The following is a 27,562-nucleotide window of genomic DNA, read 5'->3' as shown; positions in this document are numbered from 1 at the left end:
TGCAAACGTGCTGCGATGTGATTGGCCACTAGATGGCGCTTAACCCTCTTTGTTTTTTCCATCCCTCCCTGTCGCCTGTATCATTCAGCATATTTTTTTATATAAATATATAGGTTTTCATCCATGATGGCGGAGGATAGCGAGTCCGCAGCCAGCCAGCAGAGCCTGGAGCTGGACGACCAGGACACCTGCGGAATAGATGGCGATAACGAGGAGGAGAATGAACATATGCAAGGGTGAGGCTCGGCTTCTCCAACCAGACACAAAACGCAGCAGTCCGGGGCAGCACGCTTCCACGCTCTGATGGCCCGGTGCTGTGTAGGGGGTGGATGAGATTCTTTGGATAAAGAGCTCGCGCACACGTCTAACGTTTAGTTTATTTACGACCAATGCCCATAGATGTCCTGTCCGCTAATCCTATCACATAATGTTTTTATGTGATGATGGACCTCTGTCGTCTGAGTCCTGCTGGCTAGTGGATGTCATGGCAGTGTAGCCATATAAATTAAAGCTAGCTTTTCATTTGAATGAATGAGACTCAGCGTGCTAGGCGTTATGTAGTAATTGCTAGCTAACTGGCCAGCTAGCTAAATTGCCTGTTCAGCATGTGTTTAGCCTTTAGGATTGATTTGTTTATATTTAAAGCAATTATGTCAATGGAAGGGCATAAGCTAAATGCATATATTTATCTAACTAAAAGGCTTATTTTGTTTTATACTACTGGCGCATTTGCTACCTAGCTAATGGCAGCGCATATCCTTGGCTGTCCTTCTCTGACGTTACAAGCAGGCTAGACCTAAAACCGTATGTAAGCCACACGTTGTTGTTAGGCAGAGCGATGGCTTCTCCGTTCCGCTTACACCCACTATAGCCAACAGCGGTAATCGTAGATTTATAAATGTCCTGCAACTCACGTGGTGTATGCATAATTTGGCCCCCATTTTAGCCTGCCTTTAATTATTCAGCATGACAGCTTCCACTTGCATGACACTACTACTACTACTACTGCCAGCTAACCTTTACTCCAGAGCAGAGATGTAGCCAGCTAGCTATCAAATCTGTCTGTGTGTGTAGAAGTCCGGGGGGAGACTTGGGGGCTAAGAAGAAGAAGAAGAAACAGAAGAGAAAGAAAGAGAAGCCGAGCTCAGGAGGGGCCAAATCAGACTCTGCCTCAGACTCACAGGAGATAAAGGTGCCTAACCCCTCTCTCTCTCCCCCTGGCCCAATTCCAAATCAAGCCCTATGCACTTGTGGAGATCTGACTGGATTTGACAGGTGTAAGCAATAGGTTAATAGCGCCACCTTGCCCTGAGATAGGCTAGGTGGAAGTTACACCATATTGCATATACCAATCAAATCCTCTCAGATCTCCACAAGTGCATAGGTCGTAAGGGGTCCATTTGGGATTTGGCCTCTCTCTCTCTGAGTGTGTGTGTGTGTGTGTTCTAACCTCCTCACCTGTGTGTAGAACCCAGGGCTGCCCATGCAGAAGCTGCAGGACATCCAGAGGGCCATGGAGTTGCTGTCCTGCCAGGGACCAGCTAAGAGCATCGACGAGGCCACCAAACACAAGTACCAGTTCTGGGACACACAGCCTGTACCTAAACTCAGTGAGTAGGGACACACACACACAGTGAGTGAGACATAAACACTCGATCACACACTTTTATTAAGCTACACATACATTTACGTTTTTAGTCATTTAGCAGACGCTCTTATCCAGAGTTACAGTTGGTGCATAACACACACACCATATCACTAGATCGATTACTCACTAGCAATATGTTAAATCTTATTTTCCATATATCCCATCATCTTTTATTTCTTCATCATTCTACTCTACTAGATGTAAACTGTACATTGTTTTTCCATCTTTAAATTGTTAATTACATTGTTTCTTATTCAGGAGTGGCGTTTCAATTAGTTTTTAAATAAAAATGGAAAACCCTTCACTTAGCACATGAAAATCATGAAATCACAAAATATTAACACTGTGTGTGTCTGCTCGCGGGAGAGCTAAAGAGGGAGTGAGGGCCAGAGAAAGACGGAAGGAAACATGTGATTTATAGGTTACTGAAGAGTTCGTTCCTCTTGCTCCAGTCCATGGCAGGGGCCTTCTTGGATGAGCGTTTATGGTGAGCTCTCTCCTTGGCCTGGGCTAGAGACATGCTGAGGGCTTGCATTAGGTTCCTTAGCCGGAGCCACCTGTACCTCTGGTGGAGGGGTGCTGGCAGCGGATGTCGGTAGAGGCAGTGGAGGAGGTGCTGGATGTAGACAAACTGACGGACACATACAGTGCCTATAGAAAGTCTACACCTCCCTTGGATGTCTTCACATTTTGTTACAAATTGGAATTTAATTGTCACTTTTTGACAATGATCTACACAAAATACTTAGTGGAAGAATGTTTTTTTTATATACAGTACGAGTCAAAAGTATGGACACACCTACTCATTCCATGTTTGTTTTTTTCTTAGTCATTTAGCAGACGCTCTTATCCAGAGCGACTTACAGGAGCAATTAGGGTTATGTGCTCAAGGGCACATCAACATATTTTTCACCTAGTCGGCTCGGAGATTAGAACCAGCGACCTTTCGATTACTGGTACAACACTCTTAACCACTAAGCTACCTGCCGCCCCCATTTTTCTTTATTTTCTACATTGTAGAATAATAGTGAAGACATCAAAACTATGAAATAACACATATGGAATCATGTAGTAACCAAAAAAGTGTTAAACAAATCAAAATATATTTTAGATTCTTCAAAGTAGCCACCCTTTGCCTTGATGACAGCTTTGCACACTCTTGGCATTCTCTCAACCAGCTTCATAAGGTAGTCACCTGGAATGCATTTAAATGAACAGGTGTGCCATGTTAAAAGTACATTTGTGGAATTTCTTTCCTCCTTAATGCATTTGAGCCAATCAGTTGTGTTGTGACAAGGTAGGAGTGGTATACAGAAGATAGCCCTATTTGGTAAAAGACCAAGTCCATATTATGGCAAGAACAGCTCGAATAAGCAAAGAGAAACGACAGTCCATCATTACTTTAAGACATGAAGGTCAGTCAATCCTGAACATTTCAAGAACTTTGAAAGTTTCTTCAAGTACAGTCGCAAAAACCATCAAGCGCTATGATGAAACTGGCTCTCACGAGGACCACCACAGGAAAGGAAGACCCAGAGTTACCTCTGCTGCAGAGGATAAGTTCATTAGTTACCAGCCTCAGAAATTGCAACCCAAATAAATGCTTCACAGAGTTCAAGTAACAGACACATCTCAACATCAACTGTTCAGAGGAGACTGTGTGAATCAGGCCTTCATGGTCAAGTTGCTGCAAAGAAACCATTACTAAAGGACACCAATAATAAGAAGAGACTTGCTTGGGCCAAGAAACACGAGCAATGGACATTAGACCGGTGGAAATCTGTCCTTTAGTCTGATGAGTCCAAATTTGAGATTTTTGGTTCCAACCGCTGTGTCTTTGTGACACACAGAGTAGGTGAACGGATGATCTCCGCAAGTGTGGTTCCCACCGTGAAGTATGGAGGTGTGATGGTGTGGGGGTGCTTTGCTGGTGACACTGTCAGTGATTGATTTAGAATTCAAGGCACACTTAACCAGCATGGCTACCACAGCATTCTGAAGCGATACGCCATCCCATCTGGTTTGCGCTTAGTGGGACTATCATTTGTTTTTCAACAGGACAATGACCCAAAACACACCTCCAGGCTGTGTAAGGGCTATTTGACCAAGGAGAGTGATGGAGTGCTGCATCAGATGACCTGGCCTCCACAATCACCCAACCTCAACCCAATTGAGATGGTTTGGAATGAGTTGGACCGCAGAGTGAAGGAAAAGCAGCCAACAAGTGCTCAGCATATGTGGGAACTCCTTCAAGACTGTTGGAAAAGCATTCCTCATGAAGCTGGTTGAGAGAATGCCAAGAGTGTGCAAAGCTGTCATCAAGGCAAAGGGTGGCTACTTTGAAAAATCTCAAATATATTTTGATTTGTTTTACACTATTTTGGTTACTACATGATTCCATATGTGTTATTTCATAGTTTTTATGTCTTCACTATTATTCTACAACGTAGAAAATAGTAAAAATAAAGATAAACCCTTGAATGAGTAGGCGTGTCCAAACTTTTGACTGGTACTGTATATTAATAAAACATCTTTGTCATTTAACAGATGCTTTTATCCAGAGTGACTTACAGTTAGTGCATTCATCTTAAGGTAGTTAGGTGGGACCACCACATATCACAGACATAGTAAGTACATTTTTCCTCAAAGAGCTTTTGAGGCATTAATTTTTTATTTTGGTGGGGGGTGCTGTGGGATTATTTAAGATACTCTTTGAAGAGGTAGGGTTTCAGGTGTTTTCGGGAGCGGGTTCCAACATTGGGCTGCCAGGACAGAGAAGAGCTTGGACTGGGCTGAGCGGAAGCTGCTCTCCCGTAGGGGTGGAAGGGCCATGAGACCAGAGGTGGCAGAACGGAGTGCTCGGGTTGGGGTGTAGGATTTGAGCATATCCTGAAGGTAAGGAGAGGCAGTTCCTCTTGCTGCTCCGTAGGCAAGTACCATGGTCTTGTAGTGGATGCAAACTTCAACTGGAAGCCGGTGGAGTTTGCCGAGGAGCAGGGTGACATGGGAGAACTTGGGAAGGTTGAACACCAGGCGGGCTGCAAAAATCAAAATATACTTTGATTAGATAAGTATTCAGTCCCCTGAGTCAATACATGTTAGGAACACCTTTGGCAGCGATTACAGCTGTGAGTCTACTTGGGTAAGTCTCATAAGATTTGCAAGTATTGTGCAATATTTGCAAATTATTCTTTTCAAAATTCTTCAAGCTCTGTCAAGGTGTTGGGGATCATGGCTAGACAGCAATTTTCAAGTCTTGACATAGTTTTGACTTGAATCTGTTTGAAAATCTATCTTGGCTGCTCAGGAACATTCACTGTGTCTGGTGTAAAGCAGATTGAAGCAGGTTCTCCTCTAGGATTTTGCCTGAGCTTAGCTCCATCTCGTTTCTTTACATCCTGAAAAACTCCCCAGTCTTTGCCGGTGTCAAGCATACCCATACCATGATGCAGCCACCACCATGCTTAAAAATAAGGAGGCAGTTACTCAGTGATGGATTTGCCCCAAACATTAGACTTTGCATTTAGGCCAAAAAGTGTATTGCTTTGCCATATTTTTTTGCAGTATTACTTTAGTGCCTTGTTCCATACATATGCATGTTTTGGAATATATGTATTCTTCTTTTCACTCTGTCATTTAGGTCATTATTGTGGAGTCACACCAATATTGTTGATCCATCCTCAGTTTTCTCACATCACAGCCATCGAACTCTATAGCTGTTTTAAAATCACCAATGGCATCATGGTGACATCCCTAAGCAGTTTCCTTCCTGTCCTGCAGCTCAGTTCAGAAGGACTACTGCATCTTTGATGTGTCTGGGTGGTTTAATACATAATTCACAGCATAATTATTAACTTGACCATGCATAAAGATATATTCAATGTCTGATTTGTTATTTTTACCCATCTACCTATCACTGCCCTTCTTTATGAGGCTTTCGAAAAGTTTGCTGGTCTTTGTAGTTGAATCTGTGCTTGAAATTCAATACTTCACTGTGAGACCTTACAGATGTTTTATGTAAGGGGGACAGAGGAAGGGGTAGTCATTCAAAAATCATGTCAACCCCTATTATTTCACACCGAGTGAGTCCATATAACGTATGTGATTTGTTAAGCCAAATTTTACTTCTGAACTAATTTACGCTTGCCTAAACAAAGGTGCTGAATAGTTATGCAACGACTATTTAAGTATGAAATGTTTATTCATTTGTAAAAATGTGTAGAATTTGGAGTATTTTGTGGAGGGTTTTGTATAGATCAATGACAAAAAAATCCAATTAGATCTATTTCAATACCACTTTGTAATGCAACAAAATGTGAAAACAGTTCTAGGGGGTGTAGACTTTCTAGAGGCACTGTAAATATTGTACAGATACAGTACTCCCACAATCAGAGAAAGTGAAGCAGATTATTATAGTAAGAAAACACAATGGCTGTATTTCCTGTATTTTGTGATTGTGTGGCTGGTTGTGATTGTCTGGTTGTGTTTTGGCAGATGAGGTTGTAACGAGCCATGGGCCCATCGAGGCTGACAAGGACAACATCAGACAGGAGCCCTACTCTCTACCACAGGGCTTTATGTGGGACACTCTGGACCTCAGCAACGCTGACGTGGTGAGTGTGTGTATGTTTCTCTGTGTTTAAAAAGTTTATATTCAGTGCCACCAGACATCTAGGTCTTGCTGTCGGAAAACTTTACTAAGACTCTCGTTCTCTCTCTGTTTCTCTCTCAGCTGAAAGAGTTGTACACCTTGTTGAATGAGAACTATGTGGAGGATGATGACAACATGTTTAGATTTGATTACTCACCCAACTTTCTCAAATGGTAAGAAGTGAATCCATACTCTACTTAGATTATGTTCAACTGTCTGTGTTTGGCCTCTGTCTAAACTACTCTACTTCCTTATTTTTCTCTCTCTCTCCCTACCCCTCTCTACACCTCTCTCTCTTTCTCCTTTTCCCTCAGGGCGTTGCGTCCTCCAGGCTGGTTGCCCCAGTGGCATTGTGGGGTGAGGGTTTCCTCCAATAAGAAACTGGTTGGTTTCATCAGTGCCATTCCTGCTGATATCCACATATACGACACGTGAGTCACACCCCCCCCCCACACACACACACACACAGACCCTAACCACACAGCGGACACACATCAATATAATCGTGGACAGGTACATGTCAGTGCTGAACTTGATGCACACTTTTTCTCTGTCTCTCTCTCTGTCTCTCTCTCCCTGTCTCCCTCTCTCTCTCTCTAGCTTAAAGAAGATGGTTGAGATAAACTTCTTGTGTGTCCATAAGAAATTGCGTTCGAAGCGTGTGGCTCCAGTTCTGATCAGGGAGATCACACGAAGGGTTAACTTGGAGGGTATATTCCAGGCTGTCTACACGGCAGGAGTGGTACTACCCAAACCTGTGTCTACCTGCAGGTACGTACACAAATACAATTCAAGAATTTGTCTTAACAGAATGAGAATGCATAACATAAGTTGCCTCACTGTATTAAGTTGACTGTAACTGGAGTATTGTGTTTTGTGGACAGGTACTGGCATCGTTCTCTGAACCCCAGGAAGCTGGTGGAGGTGAAATTCTCTCACCTGAGCAGAAACATGACGCTGCAGAGAACCATGAAACTGTATAGACTACCGGACGTAAGAACACACACAATGTTACACTTCCACCATTTATCACATTTCTCCTACACTGAGCAAGACACTTTTCCCCCAACCGAGGGTGCTAATGAACTTTGGTTTATGGTTACAGGCCTGTGTGAGACGTGTGATGCTGGGTGTATGTATATAACTCCCCTTTCTCTCTGGCTCTGTAGAGCACTAAGACCCCGGGCTTGCGGGCGATGGAGAGGCGTGACGTGCGTCAGGTGACGGAGCTGCTGCAGAAGCACATGAGACGTTTCCAGCTGGCGCCCTCTATGGGCGAGGAGGAGGTGGCACACTGGTTCCTCCCTCAGGACAACATTATAGACACATTCGTAGTGGAGGTAGGGGTCTGTCTTTTTGTCTGTTCAATTAGATAATTAGGTGGATATACTGAACAAAAATATAAACGCAACATGTAAAGTGTTGGTCCCATTTTTCATGAGCTGAAATAAAAGATCCCAGAAATGTTCCATAAGCACAAAAAGCTTATTTCTCTCATATTTTGGGCGCACATTTGCTTACATCCCTGTTAGAGAGCATTTCTCCATTGCCAAGATAATCCATCCACCTGACAGGTGTAGCATATCAAGAAGCTGATTAAACAGCATGGTCATTACACATGTGCACCTTGTGCTGGGGACAATAAAAGGCCACTCAAAAATGTGCAGTTTTGTCACACAACACAATGCCACAGATGTCTCAAGTTTTGAGGGAGTGTGCAATTGGCACGCTGACTGCAGGAATGTCCACCATAGCTGTTGCCAGATAATTTAATGTTACTTTCTCTAGCATAAGCCGCCTCCAACGTTGTTTTAGAGAATTCGGCCTCACAACCACAGACCACGTGTAACCACGCCAGCCCAGGACCTCCACATCCGGCTTCTTCACCTGCGGGATCATCTGAGACCAGCCACCCGGACAGCTGATGAAACTGAGGAGTATTTCTGTCTGTAATGAAGCCCTTTAGTGGGTAAAAGCCCATTCTGATTGGCTGGGCCTGGCTTCCAAGTGGGAGGGCCTATGGCTGCGCCCCTGCCCAGTCATGTGAAATCCTTAGATTAGGGCCTAAGGAATTTATTTAAATTGACTGATTTCCTTATATGAACTGTAACTCATGTTGCATTTATATTTTTGTTCAGTATCGATACTGACATCTGTGTTTACCCCCCTCAGGGTGCCGGTGGTGTGTTGACAGACTTCACTAGTTTCTACACCCTGCCCTCCACAGTGATGCACCATCCACAGCACAGAAGTCTGAAGGCTGCTTACTCCTTCTACAGTGTTTACACACACGTTCCACTACTGGACCTGATGAATGACACACTCATACTGGCCAAACTGGTGCTGCGCGCGCACACACACACACACACACACACTTTTTCCAACATAACTACAAAGGTTCAACAGAACTACGATCACGTCCATCTAAATGGTGTGTGTTTGTGTGTCACACAGAAAGGCTTTGATGTGTTTAATGCTCTGGACCTGATGGAGAACAAGGTGTTTCTGGAGAAGCTCAAATTTGGCATCGGAGACGGCAACCTGCAGTATTACCTCTTTAACTGGAAATGTCCCTCCATGGACCCCGACATGGTGAGGCGTGTGTGTGTGTCAAGAAGGTGGGGTGTATTCCTGGGTGTTCTGTGAGCATGTGAAAGGATTTTATAATGGATAATCAATCAATAATTCTAATTATGTTTCTATCTCTGTCGCTCTGTTTCAGGTTGGCCTTGTTCTTCAATAACTAGTCTGTCTGTGACTGCTACACACTCAGTTAGAGGTCAAAGGTCGTCGCTCGACCTGGACACACAGGAGAAGAGAATGACAACAATCAATCAATCAAAGTGATCGGGAGGTGAGCATCTCCAGAACATTCTCTCTGCTCACCCGGAAGTGATAACTATTTTTAACCATCAACATCCTGAATGTGAAATCATGCTCTGCCTGAGACAGACTCTCGTACAGTACAGTACACCTCTACACACACACACACACACACACACATTACATGCAGAGAAGGAAGATTTGCATCCAAAATGTTTTTCTTTTTTTATTCAAAAAGGTGCATTGGTAACTGTGTTTGTTGGAGAGAGCAGAAATGTAGTAACCTGTACATTTAATGCCAGAACATATTTATTCCTGTAGTGTGGGATATGGGGGGTGGGAGAGGAAAGATCCAAAGTATTTTCTTCACAACTAGCGTAGATGTTATTGACTTTGGTGTTCCTATGAACGGTTAGGAGGGGATTCTAGGGATTTTTGAGGAAGAATGTATTTGAAGCACAAATCTTAAGTTCTTACCTGAGCAAAAGGCTCCTTAAAAACCCCCAGGTGCATTTTATATTGATTATTTCTGTTTGTTTTGTGTGTTTAGGTTTTTCAAATATATGTGAGTCTGAGAAACATAAAATGCCAGATGGGAATTTTCTCATTTTAAAACTGTTTTTTTTTTGTGTTTGTGCAGCTAACAGCATATATTCTTTTAAAAAGGTCCCCATTTTTTTCCACATACAATTCTGATATTTAGGATTGTGCTTTTATGTTGTGTGTTTTGTAATCATTCCTCCCGTGTCTGTCAGTATTTGTTAAAACCCCTTCAAATCAAACGGGCATCTTCACCTATAAATAAAGGTATTGGGTTGGAGTATCAGGCAGCTCCTTGTATAAGATCCAGCACATGAAGGAACCTTGACACAAATCCTGTGAAGAGATAAAGCAGCTGTTGTTCTGTTTGCTGATGTCATCATGGTTACTACAGTTAGATATACAAGTGTCCCTGTCAGTGAGAAACTGAGTTAGTTGTGTACATGGGGAAATATTTTTTTTGTTTACATGGGGAAAATACACAATGTACAAAACATTAGGAACACCTTCCTTAATATTGGGTTGCACCCCCTTTTGCTCTCGGAACAGCCTCAATTCATTGGGGCATGGACTCTACAAGGTGTCGAAAGCGTTCCACAGGAATGCTGGCCCATGTTGACTCCAATGCTTCCCACAGTTGTCAAGTTGGCTGGAAATCCTTTGGGTGGGGGACTATTCCTGATACACACAGGAAACTGTTGAGCATGAAAAACCTAAGCAGCGTTGCAGTTCTTGACACACGCAAACCGGGTGCCCCTGGCACCTACTACCATACCCCATTCAAAGGCACTTATCTTTCGTCTTGCCCATTCACCCTCTGAATGGCATATCTCAAGGCTTAAAAATCCTTATTTAACTTGTCTCCTCACCTACACTGATTGAAGTGGATTTACAAGTTACATCAATAAGGGATCATAGCTTTCCCCTGGTCAGTTTGTCATGGAAAGAGCATGTGTTCCTAATGTTTTGTACACTGTATATTTCTCATTCTTACTGCTGCCCTTGTGGGGAGTTACTTGCTTTAAGTGTTTCTGAGGTGTGGCTCTGTGAATGTGGTCTGCATCTGGGGCCGTGCCCTAACCAAGGTAATGGTTGTGTTCCTCTGCTCAGCCGTTGCTGATGCATGCCAGATCTCACAACGCCTGGATAGGTATTTTACGTATCAGCTAACCACGTTATAGCAATCTGGTGCCTGACGGCACAGCCGATGATGTGGCACACAACGTCTGAGCAAGGGAAGACCACCTATGTTAATGGCACTAAACACTGGGCATCCAAATAAAGATGTCCGAAATAGAACGGATCCCCAAAAGCGCCAATCTGATTCAGCCATGTGTTTATTAGTTCCAGGGGCGCCTTGAGTGTTGGATCTGTCGTAGATGTATACTTCAGCTTGTATGAATTTGAGCATGAGACAGTTTTTGATACAATACAGAAGCCCTAGGATGGCTGGGACTGGCCGCTACCCATTGTGAGAGCACCCAACGTACTTGCCTTATTTAAGAGACGTTTGTTTTTATATATATAATATCAAAATGTGTAGTTTTGAAATGACACACAGCTTTCTCTAACTGAAAAACAATATTTTTTATTGAACTCCTTGGCAGGCTGTAAAATAACTGAGGAATTAGAACCAGCACCGTTTAGACAGGACCTCTCATCCAAATACTGAATATGTTTCAAATACACACGTAAGCTATACCAGCATGGACATTTGATCGAATAAACTCATCCAGACAAGAAGAAAAGATATACATCTGAGTGTGCTGTCTTCTTTATTTAATCATTTAAGTCCTGCATGGGATTTTGGGAGTGTTTCTTCTAGACAGGAAGCAGAGGCCTCTACCTCCAATCAGCATCCAGGGCTGCCTACACTACCATTTCATGTAATCTTTTGTACATAAAATGAGAGAAACCAAAACATTTGATTCAGTCCAAATTGCTTCTACTTTTTCTTAGTTTTCGGTTTACGTATTTTAGCAGGATTGGGAATTATCTTTTTCACTTTAAGAGGCTGAAGTACGCAGGATGGAGATTCTGTCATGTCTGGAGAAATGTCTTCAATTTTCCGTTTTTGGCCCCTTGTCTCCTCTCCCTTTTCCACCACCATTTGCCCCTCTTCAGCTGTTTCCCCTTCTACCTGCCCCTCAACTGTTGCACCTGTGTCACTGGGAGGGCTTTGTATCCAGGCAACCTGCAGAGCAGGCACTCTAGGTAGGATGGCTTCCACAGTGTCGGAGAATGTTCCATCCTCGTTCCCTTCCCCTTGTCTGAATCCCAGTGCCAGGACGCACTTCAGCCCCAGCAGTCCCGCCACACTCTCACTGAGACATGGCACCTGGCATGCCGCCACGCCTCGCGTCCGGCACAGCGCTATCAGGTGGCTCGTCATGTGAGGCGGTTTGACCGACTTGCACACGAGCACCAGCCGGAGCTGGTTCCTCTCCAGAGCCTTGGTGACCTCATTGATGCCGATGGCCAGCTGCCTCCTAGCGGCTACATCAGTCCAGCCTTGCTCTGTGGGTTTAACAGGACATTCCGGTGTTACAGTGTCGAGGGGTATCTGTGGGGGCTCGGCTACAGAGTCATGTCCTGTAGGCAGTTTCTTATTTCTCTTTTTCCCCCACTGTCGAAACCCTTTCACCTCTTTCTTTTCCAGGCCAGTTGCTGACAGTTTGCTCTTCAGAGTGTCCAGGATGAAGTGTACGTCATCTCTCTGCAGCGGACTCCATTGCAGGCTGTAGGGGGAGTTCAGGGACGTCTTAGCTGGGATCTGCTTCTTCCGCTCCTTTTTCGACACTCTGCCTGGAGTGGCCATCTTTATCTGGAGTGAAGACAGGAGGAATTCACATGAGCTGCTGACTCAACCCTCATGTTATCAAATGTACCTGCAGGGTAGCATAGAAATATAATCTATTCTATTGTTCTAGTTCTGTGGGGTTGACTCCTTGAATGTTAATGCGCAGTAGTGATTGAGGGATGACGCTGGGGCGGGGCTTAAACCCTGTAAACGCAGTACAACCTGTGCCATAAAAACTAACACGACAGCCTTTGGCTATGAGGGTAGATGAGAAAGTGTTGGGGTTAGGTGCAGATCTAGAATCAGATTACACTGTCTGATCAAAGTAAAATAAAGGCTCTGTACTGTGGTCCTCCAACCTGTAAGTAAAGGTAGTAAGTTTGCCCTGTAACAATGTTTCCCCCTCAATCACTACTACACATCACTTGCCCACTTAGCTAGCTAGTTAGCTAACTAGTTACTCAGCGACAGACCCATTTCCCAGGATGTACAGAGATATAGCGAGTAGTTTTAACAAGTTGGCAAACAAACCTAAATTAAACATATCAAGCTGACAAACTGCCATAGTTATTTATATACCCACAGCCGTCACTTTTTTACCTCAATTATATTTTTTAAAGCAGTTGTAGGTCAGTGCACACCAGTACTAATGCTGTGTCCATGGGCGCAGCCATATTGTATGACCATGGCTGATGACGTTTCAACAGAGCCACGCCCCTTAAAACGCGCATTGAGCTCATCTTTTTGAGCGCGTGCAAAAGGCCACCAGACAATCTTCTAATATTATATTTACAATTTACTAAGAAAAACCAAAGCCACTTAATAACACTAGCTACAAACCATATGACCCACTGGATGCTACCAAGCCTTTAGTCACCTGAATCAGACCCTCAGATGCACAAATCTCTGAATCATAGGAACCACAGACTGCTGAATTAGAACCACAGACTGCTGAGCTCCAGTAGGATGGTAGCCTACCATCGCTCATCTTCCATCAATCACTGTTTCTACACCCAAATTACACACACAATAATGTTTACCTAACACTCTCCAAATACTAAACATGCCACAAATTCAATGCAAGTGAATAGGCCCTATATATCATTGAGCTACACAATCAATTTAATACAGTATGATTTGGACATGAAACGCGAAAAATCGAATATTGGCTTGCATTGATGCGAGTGTCCTTTAAGTCCTATTTTGTTTTAACGTCCTTTACGCGCCGAGTCTCAGTATGTTAGGTCAGCCAATCAGCTGTTTCTATCCACCCCACTGCGGTCCCGACTCCGGAGGACTTGACCGATATTTACTGTAAGCTCCCAGTCTGTTACAGCTGCAGACTGCAGTCAGAGCTATTCACACAGCCGAGAGGACACTTTGGTCTTTAATACTACCAACAGTAGCCTACGGAGTTGAACTTGGCGAGATGTCTCTACAGGTAGGCTATGTTTTCCCTGCACCCTTGGCGTACACATCTTCTATCTAAGTGATGCGTCGATCTAGATAACGGGTTTAGGCCTACGTTTTTATAAGAGATGTGGTTGAATGATGTGGTAGCTGGTGGTAGGTAGGCTTGTACATACAGACTACGTTTACCGTTATGTTCTCTATTTACTGAGTCATGCCTGTGTATTGTTTTAAATGCGTAAGAAATTTAGAGCTTGATTGGCTAGCCATCTCGGAATTGTGCGCAAGGATGCTGAGGTGTATTGGATACCAGCTGCCGTCATCAAAATGCGGGTGCAGACTAAGTATGCAGCGCAGTCATGCTTCCAAGACCAATAATAGCTAGGCGACTGTAGCCTATTAGAATTAAACATTGCATGTACTACTTATTATATTAAGTAATAATTAGCATATTTCCCATGGTGCCTTTTATTTTCGAGTGAATTGTAGAGAGTTACCACCCTTGACTCTATTTGTTAGTGACAGAGACATGTTTGTTGAATTATTTCCTTTTAAAGGCCTGTGGCTTTCACCAAATAAGTACCTAGGTGAATGTTTCATTACAATTTTACTTGACAATACATTACATATATCATAAGGCCTTACTTTGATGGCCTAGTTTTACCCTAACACAGTGGTGTTAGGAAACTCCTGGTTTACAGGCCACATCAGGCCTGCAAGTCATATTATTGTGGCTTGCAAAGTGATGTGTAGTTCTTATTGTAATCCAGCAAAAGTTAGGATATCCAACAGTAGGAATTTTTATTCACTCGCAACCTACATTCAGAATGACTGTCAGGGTTAGGAAACTTGATTAAAAAAAGCCTACCTAAACCATTTGAACAGGAACAACCATTTCAGTAACGGGGGCAATAAATCTAACCAATTGATTGTATTAAAAACCTAGAGTCACAGGTCCAATGCATATACAGGTGCGTCAAGCTTGTAGCATCATACCCAAGAAGACTTGAGGCTGTAATCGCTGCCAAAGGTGCTTCAACAAAGTACTGAGTAAAGGGTCTGAATAGTTATGAAAATGTCATATTTTTTATTTTTTTATACATTTGCTAAAATTTCTACAAACTTGTTTTCACTTTGTCATTATGGGGTATTGTGTGTAGATTGATGAGGAAAACATTTATTTAATCAATTTTAGAATAAGGCTGTAACTTAACAAAATGTGGAAAAAGTGAAGGGGTCTGAATATTTTCTGAATTTCAGAAGAAAGTTAAAACCAACCAGATGATCTTACAGTGTCAACTTTCTTCTGGTTGGTTACACTGTAGTCAGATAGAATGAATGTACAACCAAAATAATAAGAGGTTTATGCATTGGGCCTGTAATCTGGGTCCTGGGTGAATAAAAACACAAATGCTTAATAAATACTTCAAAAAGTATATTTGTTTAATTAAAACTGCATGTGGAACAGATATTAGTTAGTGGGTTTCCTTTCTGATTAGATGAATGTGCCCATTGTCCCATTCAGCCCTGCTGTTTTTTGTGCATTGTCCCAGATTGAGATCTGTGTAAAGTAGATTATTCAAGCAAACAAAATGGCATTCACAGCTCTGAATGGAATAAGGACCCAATGTTTGGCTGCTCAGTAGTGGCAGTAATAGGCTGTAGTGCTGTAGATTATGTTACATTCTGGAGTTTCTATGCTGTATTGTTTCCCCATTTTTTCACCCTTTATCTCCGTGCATATTTACCCCTACACCCTCCTGTCCCTTTCCCTCTGTTCTTCCATCTCTCTGTGCAGGCAGAGTTTGAGCGAGTAGCAGATGATGTGAAGAAGGTGAAGTCCAGACCTTCAGACCAGGAGCTGCTGGACGTGTATGGTCTGTATAAGCAGGCCATATTTGGAGACATCAACATTGGTACGGAATTTTCTTTGTGCCAATTAAAACATGCTAATTTAAATACATAACCGTACAGAACATATACAAGCTAAGGGACCATTAAAATGATATGGAGAGAATAACAATGATTTCAGCAAATTTTGGGTGGATATGATGCTCATCTCCCGGATATCAGATAACTGCTTTCCAAAATGGCCATATCAGATACCCACACTGGTACTGGTAGGCCAATAGAACTTAAAGCCTGACCTTCAATCTTTCCTGGTTCCTCTCAAGTTCTCTTAGTCTTTTTCTTTGAACTTTGAACTTACCAGTCCCCACTGATGTCCTAAATACTGTCTTCTCTTGTTCTCCACAGACAAACCAGGCATGTTAGACATGAAAGGAAAAGCCAAGTGGGAGGCCTGGGATTCTAGGAAAGGTAAAAAAAAAGATTTAGCCTTCTCTCAGAATGGAAAAAATGAATACCCTCCACACTAGCCCTCTATCCTCCACCCTTGTTTCAGTCTTTGGAACATTCTAATCCAGTGATGAACATTTTGTGAATAAAATGCTACAGTAAGGGGTAATGATAACCCTTATCTAGAGATTGTTCTTGGCATTGAAGGCTGCAATCACCATTCACCAATACGTTTAATTGAAAATAAAATAATGTAGACGGGGGGGAGAGTGTTTGTGTGAGTGAGTGAGTGAGTGAGTGAGTGAGTGAGTGAGTGAGAGAGAGTGTGTATGTGTGATGATGTTGCTCTAATGTTGTATTTGCGTTCTTATTTTATAGGTATGTCCAAGGAGGATGCCATGACAGCTTACATCGCACTTGCTAAGGAGATCATCAGCAAATACTAATATGATGATGAAATCGTGTCCAGGGTGTGACTAGAATAGGTTTTTATTTTATTTTATTTCACCTTTATTTAACCAGGTAAGCCAGTTGAGAACAAGATAGGGAGGGGGTTGATCCATTTGAGCTGTTTAAGAGACATCTGGCTATTTTTTTTATTTTTTTTATTTAACCAGGTAAGCCAGTTGAGAACAAGTTCTTATTTACAACTGCGACCTGGCCAAGATAAAGCAAAGCAGTGCGATAAAAACAACAACACAGAGTTACATATGGGGTAAAACAAAACATAAAGTCAAAAATACAACAGAAAATATATATACAGTGTCTGCAAATGTAGCAAGTTATGGAGGTAAGGCAATAAATTGGCCATAGTGCAAAATAATTACAATTAGTACTAACACTGGAATGATAGATGTGCAAGAGATGATGTGCAAATAGAGATACTGGGGTGCAAATGAGCCAAATAAATAACAATATGGGGATGAGGTAGTTGGGTGGGCTAATTTCAGATGGGCTGTGCACAGGTGCAGTGATCGGTAAGGTGCTCTGACAACTGATGCTTAAAGTTAGTGAGGGAGATAAGAGTCTCCAGCTTCAGAGATTTTTGCAGTTCGTTCCAGTCATTGGCAGCAGAGAACTGGAAGGAATGGCGGCCAAAGGAGGTGTTGGCTTTTGGGATGACCAGTGAGATATACCTGCTGGAGCGCATTCTACGGGTGGGTGTTGCTATGGTGACCAGTGAGCTAAGATAAGGCGGGGATTTGCCTAGCAGTGATTTATAGATGGCCTGGAGCCAGTGGGTTTGGCGACGAATATGTAGTGAGGACCAGCCAACAAGAGCGTACAGGTCACAGTGGTGGGTAGTATATGGGGCTTTGGTGACAAAACGGATGGCATTGTGATAGGCTACTTCCAATTTGCTGAGTAGAGTGTTGGAGGCTATTTTGTAAATTACATCGCCGGATTCAAGGATCGGTAGGATAGTCAGTTTTACGAGGGCATGTTTGGCAGCATGAGTGAAGGAGGCTTTTTTGCGAAATAGGAAGTCGATTCTAGATTTAACTTTGGATTGGAGATGCTTAATGTGAGTCTGGAAGGAGAGTTTACAGTCTAACCAGACACCTAGGTATTTGTAGTTGTCAACATACTCTAGGTCAAACCCGTCGAGAGTAGTGATTCTAGTCGGGTGGGCGGGTGCCAGCAGCGTTCGATTGAAGAGCATGCATTTAGTTTTACTAGTGTTTAAGAGCAGTTGGAGGCTACGGAAGGAGTGTTGTATGGCATTGAAGCTCGTTTGGAGGTTTGTTAACACAGTGTCCAATGAAGGGCCAGATGTATACAAAATGGTGTCGTCTGCGTAGAGGTGGATCTGAGAGTCACCAGCAGCAAGAGCGACATCATTGATATACACAGAGAACAGAGTCGGCCCAAGAATTGAACCCTGTGGCACCCCCATAGAGACTGCCATAGGTCCAGACAACAGGTCCTCCGATTTGACACATTAAACTCTATCTGAGAAGTAGTTGGTGAACCAGGCGAGGCAGTCATTTGAGAAACCAAGGCTATTTAGTCTGCCAATAAGAATGCGGTTGTTGACAGAAGCCTTGGCCAGGTCGATGAAGACGGCTGCACAGTACTGTCTATTATCGATTGCGGTTATAATATCGTTTAGGACCTTGAGCGTGGCTGAGGTGCACCCATGACCAGCTCGGAAACCGGATAGGTTATTATGAGGAGAGCTGTATCTCATTCAGCCATATGCCATAGGTTATGAGAAACTACTGCACTAGGAAAATGAATCCGTTTTTCTCCTTAGATTTAACTTTCTTGACTTTTAACATTTGCACTTTTTTATTTGATATTAACCCCTATGCACTTTTTGGATGTTGAATTCATGATTTAATAAAACTTTGTTTTAAATTACACTCAGTCTATTTTATTTGTAGATATATGATGATTAACAAGGGCAATATTCAATATTTTCTTTGTTCTTGTCTTACTTCTAAAGATGACACACACACTATTGAGAGTCAGGAGAGGGTTTTAAAACCGTCACTGTTGATTGGCCAGACAGCATCGTTGCCACTGAAGAACGTTAGCAAGTAGTGAGCTAGCTAAGTGTGCTGAGACTTGCGCGTTACATCAACGGACTTCCACCGCCTGTCCCAATACGGTTTGAGTGTACTGTAAAAACTTGCCATAACAAACAAAGGAAAGGGTCAGCTATAATGTTTCACCGACTTCCATTGAGAGATCCGGACCGATTGAGACCATGGCTAGTTGCCCTGAACATTGATGCCAATACTCCGACTGACGACCTCAGAAAGTTACTAGTATGCTCAGAACATTTGTACCGGGGGACTATTATGAGAGAATCGAACTGTAAAGCAGTTTGATTAAAAGTTATCTGTCCCGTCAGTGGGCATTCTACGCACAACATGTAGGCTAGCCATAGGAAATCTTCAGCCATGTGTTTATTAGTTCCAGGGGCGCCTTGAGTGTTGGATCTGTCGTAGATGTATACTTCAGCTTGTATGAATTTGAGCATGAGACAGTTTTTGATACAATACAGAAGCCCTAGGATGGCTGGGACTGGCCGCTACCCATTGTGAGAGCACCCAACGTACTTGCCTTATTTAAGAGACATTTGTTTTTATATATATAATATCAAAATGTGTAGTTTTGAAATGACACACAGCTTTCTCTAACTGAAAAACAATATTTTTTATTGAACTCCTTGGCAGGCTGTAAAAGAACTGAGGAATTAGAACCAGCACCAGTTAGACAGGACCTCTCATCCAAATACTGAATATGTTTCAAATACACATGTAAACTATACCAGCATGGACATTTGATCGAATAAACTCATCCAGACAAGAAGAAAATATATACATCTGAGTGTGCTGTCTTCTTTATTTAATCATTTAAGTCCTGCATGGGATTTTGGGAGTGTTTCTTCTAGACAGGAAGCAGAGGCCTCTACCTCCAATCAGCATCCAGGGCTGCCTACACTACCATTTCATGTAATCCTTTGTACATAAAATGAGAGAAACCAAAACATTTGATTCAGTCCAAATTGCTTCTACTTTTTCTTAGTTTTCGGTTTACGTATTTTAGCAGGATTGGGAATGATCTTTTTCACTTTAAGAGGCTGAAGTACGCAGGATGGAGATTCTGTCATGTCTGGAGAAATGTCTTCAATTTTCCGTTTTTGGCCCCTTGTCTCCTCTCCCTTTTCCACCACCATTTGCCCCTCTTCAGCTGTTTCCCCTTCTACCTGCCCCTCAACTGTTGCACCTGTGTCACTGGGAGGGCTTTGTATCCAGGCAACCTGCAGAGCAGGCACTCTAGGTAGGATGGCTTCCACAGTGTCGGAGAATGTTCCATCCTCATTCCCTTCCCCTTGTCTGAATCCCAGTGCCAGGACGCACTTCAGCCCCAGCAGTCCCGCCACACTCTCACTGAGACACGGCACCTGGCATGCCGCCACGCCTCGCGTCCGGCACAGCGCTATCAGGTGGCTCGTCATGTGAGGCGGTTTGACCGACTTGCACACGAGCACCAGCCGGAGCTGGTTCCTCTCCAGAGCCTTGGTGACCTCATTGATGCCGATGGCCAGCTGCCTCCTAGCGGCTACATCAGTCCAGCCTTGCTCTGTGGGTTTAACAGGACATTCCGGTGTTACAGTGTCGAGGGGTATCTGTGGGGGCTCGGCTACAGAGTCATGTCCTGTAGGCAGTTTCTTATTTCTCTTTTTTCCCCCCACTGTCGAAACCCTTTCACCTCTTTCTTTTCCAGGCCAGTTGCTGACAGTTTGCTCTTCAGAGTGTCCAGGATGAAGTGTACGTCATCTCTCTGCAGCGGACTCCATTGCAGGCTGTAGGGGGAGTTCAGGGACGTCTTAGCTGGGATCTGCTTCTTCCGCTCCTTTTTCGACACTCTGCCTGGAGTGGCCATCTTTATCTGGAGTGAAGACAGGAGGAATTCACATGAGCTGCTGACTCAACCCTCATGTTATCAAATGTACCTGCAGGGTAGCATAGAAATATAATCTATTCTATTGTTCTAGTTCTGTGGGGTTGACTCCTTGAATGTTAATGCGCAGTAGTGATTGAGGGATGACGCTGGGGCGGGGCTTAAACCCTGTAAACGCAGTACAACCTGTGCCATAAAAACTAACGCTTAAAAACTAACACGACAGCCTTTGGCTATGAGGGTAGATGAGAAAGTGTTGGGGTTAGGTGCAGATCTAGAATCAGATTACACTGTCTGATCAAAGTAAAATAAAGGCTCTGTACTGTGGTCCTCCAACCTGTAAGTAAAGGTAGTAAGTTTGCCCTGTAACAATGTTTCCCCCTCAATCACTACTACACATCACTTGCCCACTTAGCTAGCTAGTTAGCTAACTAGTTACTCAGCGACAGACCCATTTCCCAGGATGTACAGAGATATAGCGAGTAGTTTTAACAAGTTGGCAAACAAACCTAAATTAAACATATCAAGCTGACAAACTGCCATAGTTATTTATATACCCACAGCCGTCACTTTTTTACCTCAATTATATTTTTTTAAGCAGTTGTAGGTCAGTGCACACCAGTACTAATGCTGTGTCCATGGGCGCAGCCATATTGTATGACCATGGCTGATGACGTTTCAACAGAGCCACGCCCCTTAAAACGCGCATTGAGCTCATCTTTTTGAGCGCGTGCAAAAGGCCACCAGACAATCTTCTAATATTATATTTACAATTTACTAAGAAAAACCAAAGCCACTTAATAACACTAGCTACAAACCATATGACCCACTGGATGCTACCAAGCCTTTAGTCACCTGAATCAGACCCTCAGATGCACAAATCTCTGAATCATAGGAACCACAGACTGCTGAATTAGAACCACAGACTGCTGAGCTCCAGTAGGATGGTAGCCTACCATCGCTCATCTTCCATCAATCACTGTTTCTACACCCAAATTACACACACAATAATGTTTACCTAACACTCTCCAAATACTAAACATGCCACAAATTCAATGCAAGTGAATAGGCCCTATATATCATTGAGCTACACAATCAATTTAATACAGTATGATTTGGACATGAAACGCGAAAAATCGAATATTGGCTTGCATTGATGCGAGTGTCCTTTAAGTCCTATTTTGTTTTAACGTCCTTTACGCGCCGAGTCTCAGTATGTTAGGTCAGCCAATCAGCTGTTTCTATCCACCCCACTGCGGTCCCGACTCCGGAGGACTTGACCGATATTTACTGTAAGCTCCCAGTCTGTTACAGCTGCAGACTGCAGTCAGAGCTATTCACACAGCCGAGAGGACACTTTGGTCTTTAATAATACCAACAGTAGCCTACGGAGTTGAACTTGGCGAGATGTCTCTACAGGTAGGCTATGTTTTCCCTGCACCCTTGGCGTACACATCTTCTATCTAAGTGATGCGTCGATCTAGATAACGGGTTTAGGCCTACGTTTTTATAAGAGATGTGGTTGAATGATGTGGTAGCTGGTGGTAGGTAGGCTTGTACATACAGACTACGTTTACCGTTATGTTCTCTATTTACTGAGACATGCCTGTGTATTGTTTTAAATGCGTAAGAAATTTAGAGCTTGATTGGCTAGCCATCTCGGAATTGTGCGCAAGGATGCTGAGGTGTATTGGATACCAGCTGCCGTCATCAAAATGCGGGTGCAGACTAAGTATGCAGCGCAGTCATGCTTCCAAGACCAATAATAGCTAGGCGACTGTAGCCTATTAGAATTAAACATTGCATGTACTACTTATTATATTAAGTAATAATTAGCATATTTCCCATGGTGCCTTTTATTTTCGAGTGAATTGTAGAGAGTTACCACCCTTGACTCTATTTGTTAGTGACAGAGACATGTTTGTTGAATTATTTCCTTTTAAAGGCCTGCGGCTTTCACCAAATAAGTACCTAGGTGAATGTTATCATTACAATTTTACTTGACAATACATTACATATATCATAAGGCCTTACTTTGATGGCCTAGTTTTACCCTAACACAGTGGTGTTAGGAAACTCCTGGTTTACAGGCCACATCAGGCCTGCAAGTCACATTATTGTGGCTTGCAAAGTGATGTGTAGTTCTTATTGTAATCCAGCAAAAGTTAGGATATCCAACAGTATACATTTTTATTCACTCGCAACCTACATTCAGAATGACTGTCAGGGTTAGGAAACTTGATTAAAAAAAAGCCTACCTAAACCATTTGAACAGGAACAACCATTTCAGTAACGGGGGCAATAAATCTAACCAACTGATTGTATTAAAAACCTAGAGTCACAGGTCCAATGCATATACAGGTGCGTCAAGCTTGTAGCATCATACCCAAGAAGACTTGAGGCTGTAATCGCTGCCAAAGGTGCTTCAACAAAGTACTGAGTAAAGGGTCTGAATAGTTATGAAAATGTCATATTTTTTATTTTTTTATACATTTGCTAAAATTTCTACAAACTTGTTTTCACTTTGTCATTATGGGGTATTGTGTGTAGATTGATGAGGAAAACATTTATTTAATCAATTTTAGAATAAGGCTGTAACTTAACAAAATGTGGAAAAAGTGAAGGGGTCTGAATACTTTCTGAATGCACTGTACACCCTTTATATTTTATTTTGGTTGTACATTCATTTGATCTGACTACAGTGTAAATTGGCCCAGAACCAACCAGAAGAAAATTGAAAGTTAAAACCAACCAGAAGAAAGTTGAAACCAACCAGATGATCTTACAGTGTCAACTTTCTTCTGGTTGGTTACACTGTAGTCAGATAGAATGAATGTACAACCAAAATAATAAGAGGTTTATGCATTGGGCCTGTAATCTGGGTCCTGGGTGAATAAAAACACAAATGCTTAATAAATACTTCAAAAAGTATATTTGTTTAATTAAAACTGCATGTGGAACAGAAATTAGTTAGTGGGTTTCCTTTCTGATTAGATGAATGTGCCCATTGTCCCATTCAGCCCTGCTGTTTTTTGTGCATTGTCCCAGATTGAGATCTGTGTAAAGTAGATTATTCAAGCAAACAAAATGGCATTCACAGCTCTGAATGGAATAAGGACCCAATGTTTGGCTGCTCAGTAGTGGCAGTAATAGGCTGTAGTGCTGTAGATTATGTTACATTCTGGAGTTTCTATGCTGTATTGTTTCCCCATTTTTTCACCCTTTATCTCCGTGCATATTTACCCCTACACCCTCCTGTCCCTTTCCCTCTGTTCTTCCATCTCTCTGTGCAGGCAGAGTTTGAGCGAGTAGCAGATGATGTGAAGAAGGTGAAGTCCAGACCTTCAGACCAGGAGCTGCTGGACGTGTATGGTCTGTATAAGCAGGCCATATTTGGAGACATCAACATTGGTACGGAATTTTCTTTGTGCCAATTAAAACATGCTAATTTAAATACATAACCGTACAGAACATATACAAGCTAAGGGACCATTAAAATGATATGGAGAGAATAACAATGATTTCAGCAAATTTTGGGTGGATATGATGCTCATCTCCCGGATATCAGATAACTGCTTTCCAAAATGGCCATATCAGATACCCACACTGGTACTGGTAGGCCAATAGAACTTAAAGCCTGACCTTCAATCTTTCCTGGTTCCTCTCAAGTTCTCTTAGTCTTTTTCTTTGAACTTTGAACTTACCAGTCCCCACTGATGTCCTAAATACTGTCTTCTCTTGTTCTCCACAGACAAACCAGGCATGTTAGACATGAAAGGAAAAGCCAAGTGGGAGGCCTGGGATTCTAGGAAAGGTAAAAAAAAAGATTTAGCCTTCTCTCAGAATGGAAAAAATGAATACCCTCCACACTAGCCCTCTATCCTCCACCCTTGTTTCAGTCTTTGGAACATTCTAATCCAGTGATGAACATTTTGTGAATAAAATGCTACAGTAAGGGGAATGATAACCCTTATCTAGAGATTGTTCTTGGCATTGAAGGCTGCAATCACCATTCACCAATACGTTTAATTGAAAATAAAATAATGTAGACGGGGGGGGAGAGTGTTTGTGTGAGTGAGTGAGTGAGTGAGTGAGTGAGTGAGTGAGAGAGAGTGTGTATGTGTGATGATGTTGCTCTAATGTTGTATTTGCGTTCTTATTTTATAGGTATGTCCAAGGAGGATGCCATGACAGCTTACATCGCACTTGCTAAGGAGATCATCAGCAAATACTAATATGATGATGAAATCGTGTCCAGGGTGTGACTAGAATAGGTTTTTATTTTATTTTATTTCACCTTTATTTAACCAGGTAAGCCAGTTGAGAACAAGATAGGGAGGAGGTTGATCCATTTGAGCTGTTTAAGAGACATATGGCTATTTTTTTTATTTTTTTTTATTTAACCAGGTTTTTTTATTTATTTTTATTTCACCTTTATTTAACCAGGTAAGCCAGTTGAGAACAGGTTCTCATTTACAACTGCGACCTGGCCAAGACAAAGCAAAGTAGTGCAACAAAAACAACACAGAGTTACATATGGGGAAAAAAAAAAACATAAAGTCAGAAATACAACAGAAAATATATATACAGTGTGTGCAAATGTAGCAAGTTATGGAGGTAAGGCAGTAAAATAGGCTATAGTGCAGAATAATTACAATAGTATTAACACTGGAATGCTAGATGTGCAAGAGATTATGTGCAAATAGAGATACTTGGGTGCAAAAGAGCAAATTAAATAACAATATAGGGATGAGGTAGTTGGGTGGGCTAATTTCAGATGGGCTGTGTACAGGTGCAGTGATCGGTAAGGTGCTCTGACAACTGATGCTTAAAGTTATTGAGGGAGATAAGAGTCTCCAGGTAAGCCAGTTGAGAACAAGTTCTTATTTACAACTGCGACCTGGCCAAGATAAAGCAAAGCAGTGCGATAAAAACAACAACACAGAGTTACATATGGGGTAAAACAAAACATAAAGTCAAAAATACAACAGAAAATATATTTACAGTGTCTGCAAATGTAGCAAGTTATGGAGGTAAGGCAATAAATTGGCCATAGTGCAAAATAATTACAATTAGTACTAACACTGGAATGATAGATGTGCAAGAGATGATGTGCAAATAGAGATACTGGGGTGCAAATGAGCCAAATAAATAACAATATGGGGATGAGGTAGTTGGGTGGGCTAATTTCAGATGGGCTGTGCACAGGTGCAGTGATCGGTAAGGTGCTCTGACAACTGATGCTTAAAGTTAGTGAGGGAGATAAGAGTCTCCAGCTTCAGAGATTTTTGCAGTTCGTTCCAGTCATTGGCAGCAGAGAACTGGAAGGAATGGCGGCCAAAGGAGGTGTTGGCTTTTGGGATGACCAGTGAGATATACCTGCTGGAGCGCATTCTACGGGTGGGTGTTGCTATGGTGACCAATGAGCTAAGATAAGGCGGGGATTTGCCTAGCAGTGATTTATAGATGGCCTGGAGCCAGTGGGTTTGGCGACGAATATGTAGTGAGGACCAGCCAACAAGAGCGTACAGGTCACAGTGGTGGGTAGTATATGGGGCTTTGGTGACAAAACGGATGGCATTATGATAGACTACTTCCAATTTGCTGAGTAGAGTGTTGGAGGCTATTTTGTAAATGACATCGCCGGATTCAAGGATCGGTAGGATAGTCAGTTTTACGAGGGCATGTTTGGCAGCATGAGTGAAGGAGGCTTTTTTGCGAAATAGGAAGTTGATTCTAGATTTAACTTTGGATTGGAGATGCTTAATGTGAGTCTGGAAGGAGAGTTTACAGTCTAACCAGACACCTAGGTATTTGTAGTTGTCAACATACTCTAGGTCAAACCCGTCGAGAGTAGTGATTCTAGTCGGGTGGGCGGGTGCCAGCAGCGTTCGATTGAAGAGCATGCATTTAGTTTTACTAGTGTTTAAGAGCAGTTGGAGGCTACGGAAGGAGTGTTGTATGGCATTGAAGCTCGTTTGGAGGTTTGTTAACACAGTGTCCAATGAAGGGCCAGATGTATACAAAATGGTGTCGTCTGCGTAGAGGTGGATCTGAGAGTCACCAGCAGCAAGAGCGACATCATTGATATACACAGAGAACAGAGTCGGCCCAAGAATTGAACCCTGTGGCACCCCCATAGAGACTGCCATAGGTCCAGACAACAGGCCCTCCGATTTGACACATTAAACTCTATCTGAGAAGTAGTTGGTGAACCAGGCGAGGCAGTCATTTGAGAAACCAAGGCTATTTAGTCTGCCAATAAGAATGCGGTTGTTGACAGAAGCCTTGGCCAGGTCGATGAAGACGGCTGCACAGTACTGTCTATTATCGATTGCGGTTATAATATCGTTTAGGACCTTGAGCGTGGCTGAGGTGCACCCATGACCAGCTCGGAAACCGGATAGGTTATTATGAGGAGAGCTGTATCTCATTCAGACATATGCCATAGGTTATGAGAAACTACTGCACTAGGAAAATGAATCAGTTTTCTCCTTAGATTTAACTTTCTTGACTTTTAACATTTGCACTTTTTTATTTGATATTAACCCCTATGCACTTTTTGGATGTTGAATTCATGATTTAATAAAACTTTGTTTTAAATTACACTCAGTCTATTTTATTTGTAGATATATGATGATTAACAAGGGCAATATTCAATATTTTCTTTGTTCTTGTCTTACTTCTAAAGATGACACACACACTATTGAGAGTCATTATTTTCAGCCTAGGTTGCAGCTAGGAACTTTAATCATTTACTTGGTTGCTTGTGAATCACATTCTGGAACGGACTTCTGCTTCACTTCCTGTTTATGTTCTTTGTAGCAGAGACGGTATGGAAAGCCAATTCTCCATTATCTCTGTTGTAGCTAGCTGATATGCAAAGAAATATCGCTTGCTACTGAAGTTTAGTTAGCTAGCTTTAAGTCATAGAAAATATTTGGGCTATGTCATATAAATGGACATATGTTTTCTA

The 27,562-nt window shown here is 42.5% G+C and overlaps 4 protein-coding genes and 1 pseudogene across 8 annotated transcripts in view; 3 read left to right on the top strand and 2 right to left on the bottom strand.

The window, feature by feature from the left end:
- Positions 1–69: 69 nt before the first annotated feature.
- LOC121542670 (glycylpeptide N-tetradecanoyltransferase 2) lies at positions 70–12,400 on the top strand. 4 transcript variants are annotated; one of them, XR_005995955.1, is made up of 12 exons: positions 70–236; positions 1,075–1,192; positions 1,469–1,610; positions 6,143–6,261; positions 6,381–6,472; positions 6,614–6,730; positions 6,900–7,070; positions 7,184–7,292; positions 7,469–7,639; positions 8,472–8,891; positions 9,022–9,153; positions 12,322–12,400. XR_005995955.1 is itself a non-coding variant. In XM_041852155.1 (12 exons), the coding sequence occupies exons 1-12, from the start codon at positions 124–126 to the stop codon at positions 9,040–9,042; spliced, it is 1,479 nt and encodes a 492-aa protein (XP_041708089.1). In that variant the 5' UTR covers positions 70–123; the 3' UTR covers positions 9,043–9,308. The 4 variants fall into 4 exon arrangements, 3 of the variants coding, with proteins under 3 accessions (XP_041708089.1, XP_041708088.1, XP_041708090.1); XM_041852155.1 differs by lacking the exon at positions 12,322–12,400 and having other exon boundaries at positions 8,472–8,639; positions 8,754–8,891; positions 9,022–9,308; XM_041852154.1 differs by lacking the exon at positions 12,322–12,400 and having other exon boundaries at positions 9,022–9,308.
- Positions 11,235–13,208, bottom strand: LOC121542672 (ribonuclease P protein subunit p38-like). Its single transcript, XM_041852157.2, has 2 exons — positions 13,063–13,208; positions 11,235–12,486 (listed from the first exon to the last, which is right to left on the bottom strand). Exon 2 carries the CDS (start codon positions 12,478–12,480, stop codon positions 11,608–11,610), a length of 873 nt encoding a protein of 290 aa, XP_041708091.2. The 5' UTR covers positions 12,481–12,486; positions 13,063–13,208; the 3' UTR covers positions 11,235–11,607.
- Positions 13,209–13,723: 515 nt separating this feature from the next.
- LOC121542673 (acyl-CoA-binding domain-containing protein 7) lies at positions 13,724–16,654 on the top strand. The gene is made up of 4 exons (XM_041852158.2): positions 13,724–13,903; positions 15,671–15,788; positions 16,129–16,191; positions 16,549–16,654. The coding sequence occupies exons 1-4, from the start codon at positions 13,892–13,894 to the stop codon at positions 16,614–16,616; spliced, it is 261 nt and encodes an 86-aa protein (XP_041708092.1). The 5' UTR covers positions 13,724–13,891; the 3' UTR covers positions 16,617–16,654.
- A 2,666-nt stretch (positions 16,655–19,320) lies between these two features.
- Positions 19,321–21,329, bottom strand: LOC121542671 (annotated as a pseudogene).
- A 227-nt stretch (positions 21,330–21,556) lies between these two features.
- Positions 21,557–27,562, top strand: part of LOC121542675 (acyl-CoA-binding domain-containing protein 7-like) — a 43,017-nt gene continuing 37,011 nt past the window's right edge. The window contains exons 1-4 of one of the 2 annotated variants that reach the window (XM_041852162.2): positions 21,826–22,005; positions 23,880–23,997; positions 24,338–24,400; positions 24,754–24,859. In XM_041852162.2, coding sequence (XP_041708096.1) covers positions 21,994–22,005; positions 23,880–23,997; positions 24,338–24,400; positions 24,754–24,821 — 261 coding nt within the window. In that variant the 5' untranslated portion in view covers positions 21,826–21,993 and the 3' untranslated portion in view covers positions 24,822–24,859. Of the gene's footprint in view, positions 22,006–23,879; positions 23,998–24,337; positions 24,401–24,753; positions 24,860–27,562 lie in introns of those variants that run through there. The other variant, XM_045208533.1, reaches the window with a different exon arrangement.

Source organism: Coregonus clupeaformis, chromosome 28 (assembly GCF_020615455.1).
Source record: "Coregonus clupeaformis isolate EN_2021a chromosome 28, ASM2061545v1, whole genome shotgun sequence".
NCBI classification, from domain to species: Eukaryota; Metazoa; Chordata; class Actinopteri; order Salmoniformes; family Salmonidae; genus Coregonus; species Coregonus clupeaformis.
Note: the sequence above shows the minus strand (reverse complement) of the source record. Positions and strands in the feature narration are given on the sequence as shown.